Below are 21,234 nucleotides of genomic sequence, written 5' to 3' on the forward strand. Positions count from 1 at the left end.
ATGGCTGCACCCGTGGCCCGCCCTATGCTAGCTCTGCTTCAGCTTGTCCCTCATTACACATGCAGCTCTGTGAATAATTGAACTATGCACAAGAAAGCTGTGTATGTGTGTTTGTGAAAAGTGGACCTTTTTGGGAACGTAAACAAAAACAAACTAATTTTGCCGGGCTAGTTGCCACAGAGAACTTAACTAATTGGAAGCAGCGATAGAGGAGAGTGGGGTAATTTGAACCAAAATGGTACATTGAGCCCCCTTGTTTTTAGGAAACCATGCACAAAATCTATTATTTTACCAAATATTTAGGTAGAGGTCATCATTTCATGGCGAATGTGAAGGAAGAAACCACATGGAAAAAGTGGTAAGCAAGTTAGGTCCCCAACAATAATTTTCACCAAGTCAAGAACATTTATTGTGTTAGAGGTTTCGTGATGTTTGTATCTAAACCAAAGTAGAACATTTTAATATTGTTCTATACTTACGTTGGAGTATCTATAACCTTCAATATGAGGTCCTAAACCTAGCATGAAAGCACATCCTTGTAGCTGTGTGGGCTAATATAGTCAAAATGTTTGCCTTGGGGTAAGTTGAGTCAATGACCACGGAGTAAGTTGAGCCAATGTCAAGTTGTACATATTGAAGTGTTTTCTTCCCAGGCGTAATGCAAGCCATTATCACTGGGATATTAGGTAACAACAGGGCCTGGCCTATGTTAAAAGTGTTTTCTTCCCAGGCGTAATGCAAGCCATTATCACTGGGATATTAGGTAACAACAGGGCCTGGCCTATGTTAAAAGTGTTTTCTTCCCAGGCGTAATGCAAGCCATTATCACTGGGATATTAGGTAACAACAGGGCCTGGCCTGTTAAAAGTGTTTTCTTCCCAGGCGTAATGCAAGCCATTATCACTGGGATATTAGGTAACAACAGGGCCTGGCCTGTTAAAAGTGTTTTCTTCCCAGGCGTAATGCAAGCCATTATCACTGGGATATTAGGTAACAACAGGGCCTGGCCTGTTAAAAGTGTTTGTTAGGTGTTTAGCATATGTTAAAAGATGCTTAAAATTATTAAAAAACAAAACTGTAATATTTACATGAATTCTGCTCTTTCAATGACATTCAACTCACCAGGTGAATCCAGGTGAAAGCTTTAATCCTTTATTGATGTCACTGTGTAGATGAAGGGGAGGATAGATGTTAATTAAAGAATGATTTTTAAGCCTTGAGACATTTGAGGCATGGATTGTGTATTTGTACCATTCAGAGAGTGAATGGGCAAGACAAAATATTTAAGTGCCTTTGAACGGGGTATGGCAGTAGGTGCCAAGCACAGCGGTTTGAGTGTGTCAAGAACTGCAACCCTGCTGGGTTTTTCATGCCCAACAGTTTCCGTGTGTATCAAGAATCGTCCACCACCCAAAGGACATCCAGCCAACTTGAAACAGTGGGAAGCATTGGAGTCAACATGGGCCAGCATCCCTGTGGAATGCTTTCAACACCTTGTAGAGTCCATGCCCTGACGACTTGAGGCTGTTCTGAGGGCAAATGGGGGTGCAACTCAATATGAGGAAGGTGTTCCTAATATTTTCTACTCTCAGTGTATCAAATAAACAACATTTGGTCACATCCATGTGTTTATCAGATGTTATTGCGGGTGAAGCGAAATGCTTGTGAAAAAACTACGTTTCCTAAGAGCTAGAAGCGAGGCAGCCCTCTCTGTCGCCGCCATTTTTTATTTTTTGTGTAATGTCTTTGTTGAAAGAATACTATATTTCCCTTGACAGATTGATACTGAATGTCTCAACTTAACCTCACATAACCCACATCAGTAGTGAGTGCCTCCTAAAATCTTCCCAGTCAGTCTTACAAATGGAACAGTGTCTTAGATTTTCATCATTTATTTGACCTTTATTTAACGAGGCAAGTCTGTTAAAGAACACATTCTTATTTACAATGACAGCCTACCCGGGCCAAACCCTAACCCGGACGACACTGGGCCAATTGTGCACTGCCCTATTGGACTCCCAATCACGGCCGGTTGTGATACAGCCTGGAATCAAACCAAGGTCTGTAGTGATGCCTCTAACACTGAGATGCCATGCCTTAGACTGCTGCGCAACTCGGGAGCATGTGAGGTAGAGTATGGAATTGGGTGGAATTGTCAAATTAGGTCATTGAATTAAGTGATTGTATTAATGTGGGGCGGGCCACAATGATTAAAAATAGAAAATCAGTTGGGTCAGTAAGTGCTATCAAAATAGTCTGCAGGATTATTGGACAATATTATTACAGCTGATAAGTCATCAAACCAATCCAGATCGCTAAAGATCACAGTCAGTCAGCCTTGCTCACCCAAACACAAGAAACACCCACATGTCTGCACACACACAAGCAATCATCAATCGTTTTGGCACTCTTACCTGAAATAAGCTACTGTAGTTCAGGAAGGCCTTAACATTGCTCCATGTAACTGTCATTTGGGTAAATAATAGTATATGTTGATAGTGGCAGATAGCATTATATGCAGTTCTTCATCAGCCTATAACACATACAATCAAATATTTGTTTCTATAATTTCATAGGTGATGTTCCAGAGATAACCCTGTTGGATGTGTCTAATGATAATACTGACTATTGGACCACCAGGTCAGGAATAAGCAGAGAGTTTTGGTCACTCAAACATTAATGGTCAAACAAGCTTGGATTTCAGCATTTGTTATATCCCTCCATATATCGCCATATACATATACCATAAACCTGCAATATACTGTACATATCCAACTGAAACCGGATCAACCATGAGTATGTCATGCATGTTGTTATAATCATGACACAAATATCCAAGTGGATATATAGGAATTTTGATTATTTGTGTAAAAAAATGTAAATGTTATAATGGCCATATAAGACGCCTTCTTTTAAACAAGCCACAGTATAAGATTGCAATTCTTTGTGAAGAAGAGCTTTCTCTCAATAGTTTCATATTTTCTGGTTTGCAGGGAAACAGTAGATGAGAAATCTGGCATATTACACTATTGTCAAAATCCTACATTTATTTTTTAAATATTTGATTCTCCATTTGTTCTCTGATTGTTATGATTATAAAATGTATTTCGACCTTCTCTGCTGTGATATATGTTCAGGAAAATCCTATTGAATTCAGTTGAATAATAGATTTTAACACTAGAACTGTAGACACCTTTCATATAAATGAATGATATATCATAAAACATAGCAGCAGGAATATTTGTTTAATTGTTTGTACACACACAGAGTAGCAACACAAGCCTTTTTTTGGATATAAAAATGTTAAATACATGTTTTTAAGTAAATAGTTAACCAAATAATGATCAATACTGCTTGCCTTGCAAATCAGCATTCGGGTTCTAAGTCACTGAGAGTGATCACTTCAACTCAATTCCTTAGGAGCCCTATTGGGACTAGCTAGACCCGACCTTGACCCCTGTAGTCTAACTGGCTCATTAACCATGCTGTGCCTCTCACGACAAATGGCAAAAGCTGCACAGCACACACACATACACACATGCACATGATTCAGCTAGGCAGCTAGCCCAAGCAGCCCTCTAATGCACAGCCCTCCCCTCTCTCCCCAGCTCCTGAACTGCCTGACACCTGAGGAGAACACAGGATGTCAGCATGGCCTGTACTTCCAGGACGGAGAGAGGCGGGTGGACTACATCCTCACCTACCACATCAAAAAGCCCAGCAGCTCACGCTCCAACCGACAGTCCTCCCGCTTCACTGACAACGCCTTTACACGGAGCCTCCGCCGTGGGACAGCCAGGCTGGGACGAGCGCCAACCCCTCAGCCCAGAGGTGACCCGGAGGTGGCCTCCCAAGACCACAGCATGGACTACCACGTGGACGACAAGCGCCTCCACCGGGAGGAGTTTGAGGGCAACCTGAGGGATATGGGCATGGAGCTGGAGAAGGATGAGGATGTGAGTTGCTTCTCTACGGCTTCTCTATTCTGTTCTTTTTGACCAAACACACGATATTATCAGCAATGTCCAGTCAGGTCTAGCGTTAGCTATGAGTTAGCTTAGGGCAGAGAGGGGAGAGTATTCCACACAACACAACACCGCTGCACCTCTACAGTCTTTGTTTTCCAGCTGGCTGGTGGATCAGGGGTATTTTTGTCTTTGGGCTTAGGTCAGCCAGTTTGCCTTGAGCCCCCACCATGTAACAGTATACAAAAGATACATTGTACTTTGGTACAGCACCAGCTGAAACCGGCCTATAGAGGGCTAGCAGGACTTGCAGCAGTAACCAGGGTAACTGGGGTAACCCGGGGTAACCTTTTAACCTGCCGGGCTACTGTCATTGGTTTGTTTGTGTGTTGGATTTACAGTGCCTTGCAATAGTTTTCAACCCCCTTGGTGTTTTTCATATTTTGTTGCATTACAACCTGTGATTAAAATATATTTTTATTTGGATTTCATGTAATTGACATACACAAAATAGTCCAAATTGTTATGAAGCCCCTAAATAAGATCTAATAGGAAAAATGCCAAGGGGGGTGGGTACTTTCGCAAGCCACTGTATCCTGGTCCAATTTGGGTCCTGAGGAAAAACCATTTGAGAACCATTGGTGTAGACTCTAGAGACTACCCTGATTACCCCTTCAAAGTAGGAGGATACATATGTAAATAAAAACTGACTGGTCCTTGGTTACAATAATCAAATCAGATTGTGATGTCATGATCTAGGCCAAAATCTCCATCCCACCTGAACAGGCTGGGAATTCCAGGATTTCTTTTCAAACAGCTCTTACACAACATTGACATTATCCAAATGTTCACAGTTTTAGTGTCATTTCGACCTCATAGTGTGAAAATATAATACAAAAATGGGGAAATCTCGTTTTTAACTGCACTTTAAACATTACATAATTAGTATCAGTGTTATGCGTTATATTTCTTGTTCAAAGCCAATGCATTTTGAATTCAAAATCACTGATCAGGATCAAAAGATGAATCTCTTGTAAAGAAACAAAACAAAACAAAAACATTTTAAAGTATGGCAGCCGTTGAATCAACTTGTTGGATTAGATGTCATGAGAGTGAATGGATAAAGGAAACCCCTGTGTAGTTCTAGTAGTAGTCTTGTGGTGCATTGACCAACAGTAACCTGTCATGGACAGGACCTGAGGATGTCATGAGGGTGAAGTCCAGTAATATGAGACTAAGTCGGTCCAAGTGCTGAGGATGGCAAGATGACAGCTGCCATGGTAGATCTCTTTACCAAGTCAGGGACAGACAGGGCAGGGCTCTGTGGAAGGATCACACCATGCACAGACACACACAAACACACATCCACACACACGCACAATCATGCACACAGCGCCAGGCAACTAATGTGTGGCAATGCCAGCTGGAAGATCATTCAGAATACCTTGACTGTACTCTTTAAGAGCAGTACAAACTCTCACCAACTCTCACACATACAGAGTGTTTTCATGTTTTCAATGAAGTGTGTGAGAAAGAGAGATATAAATTACGTCATATGTCTAGTATTTTTGTGGACTTTTGTTACAAGGCAGGGTACATGCGAGATTTGGTTCTGGGTGCCATTCACTCACTGTGTTATAAATCTCACTGTGTTACAAAATTTCCATTTTGTTCCCAAATTGCATTCAAGCCATCATTCTATTATCAAAGTTATTCCCATGTGGTTATCGTGTCAGACTGTTCACCGTGAAGGAAGACATACAGAATAATCTCTGTCTTGTGATCTTAGCGGAGAGAGGGGAGTAATGTTTAGGTATTTTATCATTTCCTCTCATCGTCTGTCCATTGTGGAGTTAGTTGATTAAAATAGGCGCCCTAAGTATTATAGATCATTAAAGTGCTGTTGACTATACTAATCTGTCTATAGAGGACATTTAAGTGGGAGTCATTCACATCTGTATCTAATAGAGGGAGGGACACTGGGACGGGACTGAAGTAGGAAGGAAGGAAGCAGAGGTGGTGATGGGATGTGGATGAGTGTAAATGTTTGGGATTCAAACAGTGATGTGATTAATGCAAAATTCTGCTAGGAAACCCATGTGAACTAACCTTGACCCTCTATGTTTCTAGAACTTTATAGTTGTCTCTGATTCTAAAACCAGAATGTAATGTGATGTCTGACAGTGCAAGACCACATTATAGTTGATTGGATGTCTTTTAGATCTGCACGCCTAAATTCAATACCTGTTGCAGCATCACTTGTTATTAAGGTTTGTTGGACCAAAGAAAACTAGTATAAATGAAGTAGGACCTGCACACACGGTTGCTCCACCGCGTGCCTTTAGTAAGGCTAGTTACACAACCACATTTTGATCCAAGACTGCCTCTATCAAAACCTCTGACTGTGTCCATGAGGGCTCTGTGTGTTTTACAATGTGATGGTGGGAACAGGATACATGATACAGTTTCACAAATGAGCTGCTGCATTCCTAAATCACTTCTGATTAAATGCTGCTCTGAGTACTCAAACTGATTCAGCCTATAGATAGCACTGACACCACCGCGTCCTGAGTTGTTGAGAATGTCACTCCTAATGTTTCAGACATGGTGACATTTGTCGCTTGACATACAGTACACAGCACAGAGGCCAAGGTACTTTTATAAGATGTTATGCAAAGACTGATGATCTGTATCAACAACAAACATGATGCTGGCTGATAGATGATAGAAAGTGACAAAGGCTGTTAAGACAGTCGGTTGTTCAAGGGATTGAGATCAAAGTTAGAGACTGTGTTTTGTTTAAGATCCTGCGTCCCTTGTTACTAATGATGCTTGTCTTAGCTCTACTGAAGACAATACAAACTGAGATAGCCTGTAACAGGTGGTTGTTTAGAATTTGAGATCAAGTTAGAGGCCATCTAGCCATGCTTGTCTTCTCACAGGAGGAGCTGCAGATTAGAACAGATGCTCTGTGCTGTACCATGTCAGTGGGTGAATGAGCATCTCAGTAACCACTGATTCCATGTAAATGATATCATGGGGGTCATATCTGGGTAACTGGGTGACAGCAGCATCAAAGCCTTCACAGTGAATCCCTCCTGTGTTGATGTTGTTCAACATACAGTACTGTGGAATACTATTTGTGTCGGTACTAGTTTGAACTATTTTGTCATTATCCTGGGTTCAAATGCTTACGTTATCATTGTAATGATGATGACGTGTTTCTATAGAAGGGTAGCTGATTCTTCTCATGATTTCCCATGGTGTCTCTTTGTGTCTGTGCCATACAGTAAGTAGCCTTCAGTTCCCAGACATTGTTTTGATTGAACTGACTATAGAAGAGGGATTTGTTTGGAGACCGTTGTTTACCCAACTGTCATCCAGATGAATGTATTGCTTTCCTTAAAGACAAGAGATAAACACATGCATTTCTTTCATTCTTTTAGTTTGTTGCCTTTATACATACCTCTAATGTTGATGCTGTCATGTCATATACTGTTGTTGGTCTAGCATAAAAAGGGACATTATAGCCAAAGGGTTGGGCATTCAGTACTTGCCAACCAAACCTTAAACTTCCATTTTATTCTTCAAAAAATGAAGTTTATTTCATGAAATTAATCGTTTTTTTGTTTATTTCAGACTAAAACTCCAGGTGTGGGCTTTGTGAAGATTCATGCTCCATGGCATGTGCTCTGTCGAGAGGCAGAGTTTATGAAGCTCAAGATGCCCACGAAAAAAGTAAGTTAACTTTTGAATGATATGTAACGGTTACAAGCTTCTCCAATGAGCTTTGAGAGGGAGGTGAGAACCAGAGGAAACAAGGACAAAGGAAGCAAGGAGAGAGGAAACAAGGGCAGAGGAAACAAGGACATAGGAAGCAATGACAGAGGAAACAAGGACAGAGGAATCAAGGTTTTGACAGCTAGTAACGTTTTCAGACACAGACCTGATGCTTGCCATTCTCATTCTCTCTGACCTGTTTGTGCCCTGGTTAACCTCCTGGGCACAAACATGTATATCAATAACACGTATGGAATCATGTAGTAGACCTGAATGTATATCTATAAATTGTACACTATATATACAAAAGGTTTTGGACACCCCTTCAAATTAGTGAATTCAAATCAAATCAAATCAAAGTTTATTTGTCACGTGCGCCGAATACAACAGGTGTAGGTAGACCTTACAGTGAAATGCTTATTTACAGGCTCAAACCAATAGTGCAAAAAAGGTATTAGGTGAACAATAGGTAAGTAAAGAAATAAAAACAACAGCAAAAAGACAGTGAAAAATAACTGTAGCGAGGCTATAAAAGTAGAGAGGTTACATACAGACACCGGTTAGTCGGGCTGATTGAGGTAGTATATACATGTAGATATGGTTAAAGTGACTATGCATATATAATGAACAGAGAGTAGCAGTAGAGTAAAAGAGGGGTTGGCGGTGGTGGGTGGCGGGATACAATGCAGATAGCCTGGTTAGCCAATATGCGGAAGCACTGGTTGGTCGGGCCAATTGAGGTAGTATGTACATATGTACATGAATGTATAGTTAAAGTGACTGCGCATAATATATGATGAACAGAGAATAGCAGCAGCGTAAAAGAGGGGGGGGGGCACACAATGAAAATAGTCCAGGTAGCCATTTGATTACCTGTTCAGGAGTCTTATGGATTGGGGGTAAAAACTGTTGAGAAGCCTTCCGGTACCGCTTGCCATGCGGTAGTAGAGAGAACAGCCTATGACTGGGGTGGCTGTGGTCTTTGACAATTTTTAGGGCCTTCCTCTGACACCGCCTGGTGTAGAGGTCCTGGATGGCAGGCAGCTTAGCCATAGTGATGTACTGGGTCTTACGCACGGCCCTCTGTAGTGCATTACGGAGGGTGAGAAATTGCCGTACCAGGCAGTGATGCAACCGGTCAGGATGATATTGTAGTTCTATAAACTGAAGGTATATCTAGATATTGTAGTTCTATAAACTGAAGGTATATCTTAATATTGTAGGTATATGAAATGAAGCAGAGTACGGGTGTTGGGGCGAAGATCAACACATTGGTAAACAAAGTGACAGAACCTCTCTATCCCAACGTGGAGGATAACAGGACACACAATGTTAAGCATCTCTCCTACATGTTCTCCAGGGAAAAACAACACTTGTGAGTATATACTTTATGTCTTATGATAATATAGGGTATACAGGACTGTATAGACTCTATAAATGTACCTTTACATATCGACTTCAATTCCTTCTCAAAACCATCTTGGTTTCAAGGACATTTAATACACTTTTATTGTACAATACCAGCCAAAAATTTGGACACACCTACTCATTCAAGGCTTTTTCTTTATGTTTACTATATTCTACATTGTAGAATAATAGTGAAGACATCAAAACTATGAATTAACATATATAGAATACTGTAGTAACCAATTTTTTTTTAAACAAATCCCAAATATATTTAATGTTTGAGATTCTTCAAAGTAGCCACCCTTTGCCTTAATGACAGCTTTGCAAACGCTTGGCATTCTCTCAAACAGCTTCACCTGGAATGCTTTTCCAGCAGTGTTGATGGAGTTCCCACATATGCTGAGCACTAATGGTGGACTGTAATTTCTCTTTGCTTATTTGAGCTGTTCTTGCCATAATATGAACTTGGTCTTTCACCAAATAGGGCTGTCTTCTGTATACCACACCTACTTTGTCACAACACAACTGATTGGTTCAAACGCATTAAGGAGGAAAGAAATTCCACAAATTAACTTTTAACAAGGCACTCCTGTTAATTGAAATGCATTCCAGGTGACTACCTCATGAAGCTGGTTGAGAGAATGCCAAGAGTGTGCAAAGCTGTCATCAAGGCAAAGGGTGGCTACTTTGAAGAATCTCAAACATTAAATATATAATATATTACTACATGATTCCATATGTGTTCTTTCATAGTTTGGATGTCTTCAATATTATTATATAATGTAGAACGTAGTAAAAATAAAGAAAAACCCTTGAATGAGTAGGTGTGTCCAAACCTTTGACTGGTACTGTAAATGTCTAGTGACATATGATAAGGCATATGGTGGCAAAAATAGCTGAAGGCCTATATGTTGTTCTGAAGGATTATATGCATCACTATATACAGTATGTCTTCCAATCACATATACAAAACTGTTCTCTGAAATTCCATTCCTGCTCCTATCCATCTTTGTTTACGGGAATTGAATGCACATAATCTAATTGACTACTCTAGTGGTGTACGGTATATTATGTGGCATACCCGTTTGACACCCATTGACAACAGAACAGAACAATAGCTGAAGGTCTGAAGGTCTGATGGCTTGTACAACAACAGACTATCAATAATAACTGTGAAACAGTTTAGGGGATGTTAAACATTTCCTTGAAAATACAGAGGGCCGAACTTGAACCCGTAATCGTGTGTAAAGCTTCCCGTAAAGACTTACATACCAGCTCACACTGCATGATCGAGCCCAGAAGCAGAAGTCAAATCATCTTGATGTTATGTTTAATGTTATAAAAGAAAGGGCCTATCAGCTTTGAATCTTACTCAAACAGCACACGAAAGTATGTGTAAGGGCATGAGCTATAAACAGGGTTATTTCTGCCACAGTTGGTTTTGTTTGTGTATTTGGTGTGGAGATTGGATGGCCGACTATTCTGAGCTTTTGCCCTAACAGTGGAAGCTATGCTATTCCAACCCTGCTATCTATTAATCTGGTCTGCTGTAACTATGCCATCCCAACCCTGCCATCTATTAATCTGGTCTGTTGTAACTATGCTATTCCAACCCTGCTATCTATTAATCTGGTCTGCTGTAACTATGCTTACCATAACAATCCCCCATGGGTTATCTATGACAGGTCTGTAAGACCTTTAAGGACCTTTAGGCCCTCTGGTCTCCTGGCGGGTTAGTCTTTTGTCCCAGATCTGTTTGTGCTGTCTTGCCAATTCCACACCATGTGACGGAGACCATTGGAGTTGGCAAGACATCAGGAACTGATCTGGGACCAGGCTTTGTCCGGGCTGCCTAACCACTGACATCCTCTCTATGATGGGTTTCATTACACCTCTGTGTGTTAAGCAGGAAAGTGTTTATTGTATGCTGATGCTTCACTAACAAAGAGTGTCTGTTTATAATGTGGGTAGATGGCTGCAAAAACAACCTGCCCTTTTGTATCCAGTTAATTATATCATCTCTCTCTCTCTTTCTCTTTCTCTCTCTCTCTCTTTCTCTCTCTCTTTCTCTCTCTTTCTCTTTCTATTTCTCTCTCTCTTTCTCCATCTCTCTTTCTCTCTGTCTCTCTCTCTTTCTCTCTCTTTCTCTCTCTCTCTCTCTCTCTCTCTCTCTCTCTCTCTCTTTCTCTCCCTCTTCTCTCCCTCTTTCTCTCTCTCTCTGTCTCTCTCCGTGTATCTGTGTGTGTGTGTGTGTGTGTTTCTTCATAACAGGTTTGATTTATCAGACAGAGACTCCTTCTTTGATAGTAAAACAAGAGCTTCAATAGTAAGTGTCATTGTGTCGTCCAGATCCTCCATGACTGTAGACTGGAGACTGGAGTCTGAGACCATTGAGACTATTAATTACAGTAGATTATCTCAGTTTATTCATGAGAACCATATCAGGAATGTGTTTATTGTAGATTTGTGTGTATTAGGTATATGTGTAATTTGTTAAATATTACTTGTTAGATATTACTGCACTGTCGGAGCTAGAAGCACAAGCATTTTGCTACAGCCGCAATAACATCTGCTAATCACGTGTATGTGACCAATAACATCTGCTAATCACGTGTATGTGACCAATAACATCTGATAATCACGTGTATGTGACCAATAACATCTGCTAATCACGTGTATGTGACCAATAACATCTGCTAATCACGTGTATGTGACCAATAACATCTGCTAATCACGTGTATGTGACCAATAACATCTGATAATCACGTGCATGTGACCAATAACATCTGATAATCACGTGTATGTGACCAATAACATCTGATAATCACGTGTATGTGACCAATAACATCTGATAATCACGTGTATGTGACCAATAACATCTGATAATCACGTGTATGTGACCAATAACATCTGATAATCACGTGTATGTGACCAATAACATCTGATAATCACGTGTATGTGACCAATAACATCTGATAATCACGTGTATGTGACCAATAGAATTTGATTTGAGGAATGCCCTATTCTGTATGTACGATTGGTTCTTCCCTTCTTATCTTATCAGGTTTTTGAAGTATTGAAACGTACAAAATGCACAAAGGCTAAGTATAGTATGGGTAAGTAAGAGTCTGCTTTGTTTTATATACTCAATGTCTAGGAGGACTTTTCCCTTCTGTGTAGCTCGAGCCTTATGCACTACATGCAGTATGTGTCCTGCACAAGAATGTGGAACGTTATGCAGAGTGTGTGTTTGAGTGTGTCTGTATTTGTGTGTGTATGTGTCTATTTTATAACCTACAGTATATGCCTGTAAAATGTCTGCTTGTTTGTGTGAAATGGTACAGTAACACATGAATAGTCACGTAGCCTAAACTCATATTCTCAAATTGGCCGTTAGACTTTTAAAAACGGTTCCTCTGGGTTGACACTAGCACTGCTGGTACCAGCCATTAGTTAATGCAGTAACTAAAGACCAGCAGAATTAGTAGGTATTTCATTTGGATTTTTAAACGCGGTACAACTTCCCGGTGTCTCTGTCTCTAGGGTTCACCAGCCTGCTAGGGAGTGGAGTCTACACAGATGCCTATCCACTACATGATGTGAGTACTCATTGCAATCTGATTAATTGTGTTTACAATAAAATACATCTTTACATCTTTATTTGAATTGTTTGACTGTCTTATGGTATTCACAACCCCCTGTGGACACCACACATACATCTGTTTAATGACATATGAGACATGGGAGTCAATTCCACTGCTGAGTGCTGACTATATAATACATTTGACTGTATATGATTAGTAGAAGTTTTAATGTACGTTGTTGAGTGCAGTCAAATACGTAATGACAAGTCACATTGAGTAGACACGCTGAAAACTTATCTGGACGAATAACAAGATCTCTGTTTCATTTGTTTTGCAGGGAGATTTGGATGGTGAAAACGTTGAGCCCAATGATAGGAAGGTGAGTGACAGACCACACTGATATTAACAGACCACACTGATATTAGCAGACCACACTGATGTTAGACCACACTGATATTAGCAGACCACACTGATGTTAGACCACACTGATATTAACAGACCACACTGATATTAACAGACCACACTGATATTAACAGACCACACTGATATTAACAGACCACACTGATATTAACAGACCACACTGATATTAACAGACCACACTGATATTAACAGACCACACTGATATTAACAGACCACACTGATATTAACAGACCACACTGATATTAACAGACCACACTGATATTAACAGACCACACTGATATTAACAGACCACACTGATATTAGCAGACCACACTGATATTAACAGACCACACTGATATTAACAGACTACACTGATAGTAGCAGACCACACTGATATTAACAGACCACACTGATATTACCAGACCACATTGATATTAACAGACCACACTGATATTAGCAGACTACACTGATATTAACAGACCACACTGATATTAACAGACCACACTGATAATAAACAGACCACACTGATATTAACAGACCACACTGATATTAGCAGACCACACTGATGTTAACAGACCACACTGATATTAGACTACACTGATGTTAGACCACACTGATGTTAACAGACCACACTGATATTAGGCTACACTGATATTAACAGACCACACTGATATTAACAGACCACACTGATATTAGCAGACCACACTGATGTTAGACCACACTGATATTAACAGACCACACTGATATTAACAGACCACACTGATATTAACAGACCACACTGATGTTAGACCACACTGATATTAACAGACCACACTGATATTAGCAGACCACACTGATATTAACAGACCACACTGATGTTAGGCTACACTGATATTAACAGACTACACTGATAGTAACAGACCACACTGATAGTAACAGACCACACTGATAGTAACAGACCACACTGATATTACCAGACCACACTGATATTAGCAGACCACACTGATATTAGCAGACCACACTGATATTAACAGACCACACTGATATTAACAGACCACACTGATATTAACAGACCACACTGATATTAACAGACCACACTGATATTAACAGACCACACTGATGTTAGGCTACACTGATATTAACAGACTACACTGATATTAACAGACCACACTGATATTAACAGACCACACTGATAGTAACAGACCACACTGATGTTAGACCACACTGATATTAGCAGACCACACTGATGTTAGACCACACTGATATTAACAGACCACACTGATATTAACAGACCACACTGATATTAACAGACCACACTGATATTAACAGACCACACTGATATTAACAGACCACACTGATGTTAGGCTACACTGATATTAACAGACTACACTGATATTGACAGACCACACTGATATTAACAGACCACACTGATATTAACAGACCACACTGATATTAACAGACCACACTGATATTAACAGACCACACTGATATTAACAGACCACACTGATAGTAGCAGGCCACACTGATATTAACAGACCACACTGATATTAACAGACCACACTGATATTAACAGACCACACTGATGTTAACAGACCACACTGATGTTAGACCACACTGATATTAACAGACCACACTGATATTAACAGACCACACTGATGTTAACAGACTACACTGATGTTAGACCACACTGATATTAACAGACCACACTGATATTAACAGACCACACTGATGTTAACAGACCACACTGATATTAACAGACTGCACTGATGTTAGACCACACTGATGTGTGTCTGTATGACTGGATAAGTGTGTACCTCACTCCATTGAGCCTGAGAAAGACAGTAGTGACTGCAGTAACTGTATCTGGGACTAGTTTAGAGCAGACTCAAGGTTTGTTTTGCTTTCAACAGACATTCCTGTTAGCTAGCTTATTCAGATGTTCTGGTGCTCTGTTCTTAATGGCTGTTTCCTTTAGTTTACACCTCAAATACTGCATGGAATGGAGGTCTGGTGTGGAGACTGTGATGGCTCATCAGGAATGGTGCTTCTTTTTCACTGACCTAATAGTGTCCTGTAGTTTAGCATTTGTGTGTAGTACCGTTCCTATTCAAGATCATTCCTGAACATCCTGTTAATGGCATGTTTGGTTGCCCTGAAACATCTTTCTGGTTGTGTAGCCAGGCTGCTGTGTGTTAGTGGTGCCATGGTAGAAAATACCCACTATCTTTCTGGTTGTGTAGCCAGGCTGCTGTGTGTTAGTGGTGCCATGGTATAAAATACCCACTATCTTTCTGGTTGTGTAGCCAGGCTGCTGTGTGTTAGTGGTGCCATGGTAGAAAATACCCACTATCTTTCTGGTTGTGTAGCCAGGCTGCTGTGTGTTAGTGGTGCCATGGTAGAAAATACCCACTATCTTTCTGGTTGTGTAGCCAGGCTGCTGTGTGTTAGTGGTGCCATGGTACTGTCTGGAACATCTGTTGAGCATTAGAACGATCCTATTGGCATCCCTATCATTGAAACAGAATAATGGCATGTAATTGAGGAATTCTCTCTGAACGGGGACGTGTCCAAGTGTCTTATCTTCCTCCCGCTGAGACTGATTACAATAAGCTCAGCTTGGCAACAGATGGAATGTACATACTGTAGCGTGTGTGTGTGTGTGTGTTTTTGCGTGTGTGTTTTTGTGTGTGTGTGTGTGTGTGTGTGTGTGTGTCTCATCTTCACAACAAATGTGTTTTGTTAAATTATCGGACAGTTTACTTTCTTATAGCTAGCGTAATCCTATTGAGAAGATAAATGCAAACATGCTATAGTTTAGTGAAGATAAGTATCTCATAAAGAGGGGAGGGGAGAGGAGGAGGAGGGTATCTTTGGGTGGTGACACAACAGGAGAATAAGCTGCCTGTCTGTAGCCTGTTGGTTAGCTAGGCTTTGTGGAGAGAGAAGTCCGTGCTGAGAGAGACCGTGCTGGCTGAAGAGAGAAAGGGAGAGAGAAAGTGGGGCTTCACCACCCTTTCTGTCGACTGTATTGGATAGTTGTGTCTCTGGCAGGGCATCAGAGGGGGATCGTTCTAACACTCTGAGCCTGCTGCCTGCTGATGGGGCCCCGGACCCGCCAACCCACACTTCTCTGTCAACACCTGAGCAGCGTAGGATACAGTGGGTACTAGCCAGGGTCTTTTGGCCGAGGTTCACTAGGAGAGGGAGGGAGGGAGGGAGGGAGGGAGGGAGGGAGGGAGGGAGGGAGGGAGGGAGGGAGGGAGGGAGGGAGGGAGGGAGGGAGGGAGGGAGGGAGGGAGGGAGGGAGGGAGGGAGGGAGGGAGGGAGGGAGACCACAGCAGCAAGATACTGTATGTGACCTGTTGCCACAAGAAAAGGGCAACCAGTGAAAAACATACACCATTGTAAATAAAACCCATATTTATGTTTCTTTTTTTCTATTTTGTACTGTAACTATTTGCACATCGTTGCAACACTGCATATAGACATAATGTGCCATTTGAAATGTCTTTATTCTTTGGGAATGTTTTTGTGTAATGTTTACTGTTAATTTTTATTGTTTATTTCACTTTTGTTTATTATCTATTTCACTTGCTTTGGCAATGTAAATATGTTTCCCATGCCAAAAGTAGCCCCTTAAATTGAATTAAGAGAGAGGGAGAGAGAGAGAGAGAGAGAGAGAGAGAGAGACAGAGAGGAAAAGAACGATCATCACATCAGAAATCAGCTCAGAGGGGTCGGGTAGGGTGTTTGAATATAGTACCAGTCAAAAGTTTGGTTCTAGATAGCACCTTTTTCTCAAAGAGTGTGGTCTTGTACCAGTGTTGAGAATGGAAGGGTTAGAAGGAATGTGCCTGGAGAGCCCTCAAGCACACAGATCACCTTACTGCTGTCTGCATGGCTGGGAAATACACTATGTTACCCACACAGGGACAACCCAATGCCAAGGGAGGAAGAGGGACATGTACAGTTTGTTACAGCATGTACAAACAATGTACATATATGTTACTGTATGTGTGAATGGTTCTTCAATGGTATTTTCACACTGCAAATGATCTATGATGTTTCAAATGTAGAGAGAGAGAGAGAGAGAGAGAGAGAGAGAGAGAGAGAGAGAGAGAGAGAGGAGAGAGAGAGAGAGAGAGAGAGAGAGAGAGAGAGAGAGAGAGAGAGAGAGAGAGAGAGAGGAGAGAGAGAGAGAGAGAGAGAGAGAGAGAGAGAGAGAGAGAGAGAGAGAGAGAGAGAGAGAGAGAGAGAGAGAGAGAGAGAGCTCTTTTGGGAACAGCATGTGTTCTTCACTCAGAAGACAGCCTCTCAGATTAACTTCAATGGAACAAGAGAACCATTGGTTTTGTAATGATCAAGGACACATAAGAGGCTGAACGAAAGTATGAATGAGACAAGAAAGAAAAAAAAACGAATCTGTCTTTCAATAACAGATAATGATATTGTTGTGCAATAATGTTCAGCTTCACAGTTGTACTCTAGTGTTAGATGAAAGCAGTCAGCCAGTGGAACAACAACATAAAGGGTGTTGATCAGACATACAGGCGGATGGATAGATAGATGTGAAATTAGTGAGTGGTGTCACAGAGAGGGAGGACAGGACAAGGACATAATAGTACTGGATTGAAGGAATACAGCTGTGTCCCCAGATCCCAATACTGTGCACTGTGTTCTCCATCTACCAGTCACAACCTTTCCCTCCCTTCCCCCATTTGTCTCCCCTCTGTTCCTCACCCCCTGACTCCTTCCCCTGTCTGTTTCCCCCCTGCTCTTCAACCTCTCCCCCCTCTCCCTGCACAGCTCTCCCCTGTTCCCCCACCAGTCACAACCTCAACCCCCCCCCATCTGTCTCCCCACTTCTGTCTCCCCCTTCTCTTCCCCTCTCCCCTTCACACCTGCCACCCTTTCATTTACCACAGTTAGCACGCTCTCTCTCGCTCTACGTTCCACCTGACATCTGTCATCAGATGAGGGAAGAAAAGAGAGCTGACTTCAAATGTATCTGACCTTCTCTGACCCTCTCTCACCCTCTGGTCCTCGGTCTCCAACTACAGCTCATATCAGCTTTCAGAGGTCAAAAGACCCATTCACAGCTCTCACACACTCTCTCTCCAGCAATCATGGTTACAGGAGCTTGACTAAGAGCTGAGACGGATATAATTGTCAGTGAGAGTCATAAGGAAGACGTGCTGAAAAATTGGAGTGAATCAATGCTGGTTTGAAAGCAATAGCACTGATGGTGGCCTAACAGTCGAAACATCTCCTCTGTCTTGTTGCCTCTTCAAAGAATAGACACATCAAAATATGACTTGTAAACTCTCCTTTTTAAGTGTGGACCCTGTAATGCCTGTTATGTTTTGACATTTTCTTGTTTTGTGTTTCAGCTCTTGTATGAGGAGTGGGCGAGTTACAGTGTATTTTACAAATACCAGCCTATCGGGCTAGTAAGGTGAGGGAAAGTTTCCTATAGTGAATCTGGAACTTTATTTCTGAGATTGCTCTGTTCTTCCTCAATCGCTATCTGGTGAAGGTCTGTTTAGATTGCAATGTCACGTTATGTTTTTCATCTTTATATCAAATAAACCTTATTTGTTTCATAATGGAGAAAGTGTTGCGCCTAACCTTCTAATGCAATATGTTCTTCCTAATACAGGAAATACTTTATATATATATTTATAAATACTTTATACATATTCTATGTTATTTTATGTATTCTATTGTTATCATGACACAAGGCAAGACCCAGATGCAGAAACAGGAGGCAGATTGTTGGAGTTTAAGATGTTTAATAATCCAAAAAGGAGTAGGCAAGAGAATGGTCGTGGACAGGTCAAAGGTCAAAACCAGTTCAGAGTCCAATAGCTACTGAAGGGCAGGCATATTCAAGGTCAGGGCAGGCAGGATGATCAGGCAGGTGGGAAAGTAGTCCAGAGTCAGGCAGTGGTCAAAACCAGGAAGACTAGCAAAAGAGAATAGAAAAGGAGTAAGGGGAGAAACACCCTGGTTGACTTGATAAAAACATACAAGACGAACTGGCACAGAGAGACAGGAAACACAGGGATAAATACACTGGGGAAAACAAGATGAACTGGCACAGAGAGACAGGAAACACAGGGATAAATACACTGGGGAAAACAAGATGAACTGGCACAGAGAGACAGGAAACACAGGGATAAATACACTGGGGAAAACAAGATGAACTGGCGCAGAGAGACAGGAAACACAGGGATAAATACACTGGGGAAAACAAGATGAACTGGCACAGAGAGACAGGAAACACAGGGATAAATACACGGGGGAAAACCAGATGAACTGGCAAGGAGAGACAGGAAACACAGGGATAAATACACTGGGGAAAACCAGATGAACTGGCACAGAGAGACAGGAAACGCAGGGATAAATACACTGGGGAAAACAAGATGAACTGGCACAGAGAGACAGGAAACACAGGGATAAATACACTGGGGAAAACCAGATGAACTGGCAAGGAGAGACAGGAAACACAGGGATAAATACACTGGGGAAAACAAGATGAACTGGCAAGGAGAGACAGGAAACACAGGGATAAATACACTGGGGAAAACCAGATGAACTGGCAAGGAGAGACAGGAAACACAGGGATAAATACACTGGGGAAAACAAGATGAACTGGCACAGAGAGACAGGAAACACAGGGATAAATACACTGGGGAAAACCAGATGAACTGGCAAGGAGAGACAGGAAACACAGGGATAAATACACTGGGGAAAACCAGATGAACTGGCATAGAGAGACAGGAAACACAGGGATAAATACACTGGGGAAAACCAGATGAATTGGCACAGAGAGACAGGAAACACAGGGATAAATACACTGGGGAAAACAAGATGAACTGGAAAGGAGAGACAGGAAACACAGGGATAAATACACTGGGGAAAACCAGATGAACTGGCCCAGAGAGACAGGAAACACAGGGATAAATACACTGGGGAAAACAAGATGAACTGGCACAGAGAGACAGGAAACACAGGGATAAATACACTGGTACAGAGAGACAGGAAACACAGGGATAAATACACTGGGGAAAACAAGATGAACTGGCACAGAGAGACAGGAAACACAGGGATAAATACACTGGAGAAAACAAGATGAACTGGCAAAGAGAGACAGGAAACACAGGGATAAATACACTGGGGAAAACAAGATGAACTGACAAAGAGAGACAGGAAACAGGGATAAATACACTGGGGAAAATAAGTGACACCTGGAGGGGGTGGAGACAATCACAGGGACAGGTGAAACAGATCACAGCGTGACAATTAAATTGTATGATATTCTATTATATTGTATTCCATTCTATTATATTATATTGTATTCCATTCTATTATATTGTATTACATTCTATTATTTATATTCTATTTGAAAGATGAGATTGCTGTATTGTTTCCTATGCAGGAAGTACTTTGGGGAGAAGATAGGGCTGTACTTTGCATGGCTGGGGCTGTACACCCAAATGCTGATCCCTGCTTCTCTAGTGGGAGTCATCGTGTTCCTGTACGGCTGTGCCACCGTAGACGACAACATTCCCAGGTTAGCCCCATACACAGCCAAGGACATAATCATTGGTTCTAGTCGGCAGTATCATAGGGCATGTCTGCCTGAGGTTATAATTCATACAAGTAATTCACTGTGTGTAAAGTGTCTAAGACCATTGAAATGATTGAAGACCAAATGGAAAGCCAGAGACATAGCTCAAGTAGATGTAGGACCTCATTATATTCCCACATCCAATTTATTCACTTTAAATATTGTAACAGACAGCTTTAGGATGTAGATATTGTAACAGACAGCTTTAGGATGTAGATATTGTAACAGACAGCTTTAGGATGTAGATATTGTAACAGACAGCTTTAGGATGTAGATATTGTAACAGACAGCTTTAGGATGTAGATATTGTAACAGACAGCTTTAGGATGTAGATATTGTAACAGACAGCTTTAGGATGTAGATATTGTAACAGACAGCTTTAGGATGTAGATATTGTAACAGACAGCTTTAGGATGTAGATATTGTAACAGACAGCTTTAGGATGTAGATATTGTAACAGACAGCTTTAGGATGTAGATATTGTAAC

At 41.3% G+C, this 21,234-nt stretch overlaps 1 protein-coding gene across 5 annotated transcripts in view; it reads left to right on the forward strand.

Annotated features, from left to right (window-relative positions):
• LOC109867036 (anoctamin-1-like) overlaps positions 1–21,234 on the forward strand; it is a 105,006-nt gene that overhangs the window by 35,815 nt on the left and 47,957 nt on the right. For all 5 annotated transcript variants that reach the window (XM_031801864.1, XM_031801862.1, XM_031801865.1 and 2 more), the window contains 9 exons: positions 3,609–3,956; positions 7,605–7,703; positions 8,969–9,120; positions 11,424–11,478; positions 12,217–12,268; positions 12,696–12,751; positions 13,074–13,115; positions 18,505–18,569; positions 20,556–20,690. In XM_031801864.1, coding sequence (XP_031657724.1) covers positions 3,609–3,956; positions 7,605–7,703; positions 8,969–9,120; positions 11,424–11,478; positions 12,217–12,268; positions 12,696–12,751; positions 13,074–13,115; positions 18,505–18,569; positions 20,556–20,690 — 1,004 coding nt within the window. The remainder of the gene's footprint in view (positions 1–3,608; positions 3,957–7,604; positions 7,704–8,968; positions 9,121–11,423; positions 11,479–12,216; positions 12,269–12,695; positions 12,752–13,073; positions 13,116–18,504; positions 18,570–20,555; positions 20,691–21,234) is intronic.

Source organism: Oncorhynchus kisutch, linkage group LG22 (assembly GCF_002021735.2).
Source record: "Oncorhynchus kisutch isolate 150728-3 linkage group LG22, Okis_V2, whole genome shotgun sequence".
NCBI classification, from domain to species: domain Eukaryota; kingdom Metazoa; phylum Chordata; class Actinopteri; order Salmoniformes; family Salmonidae; genus Oncorhynchus; species Oncorhynchus kisutch.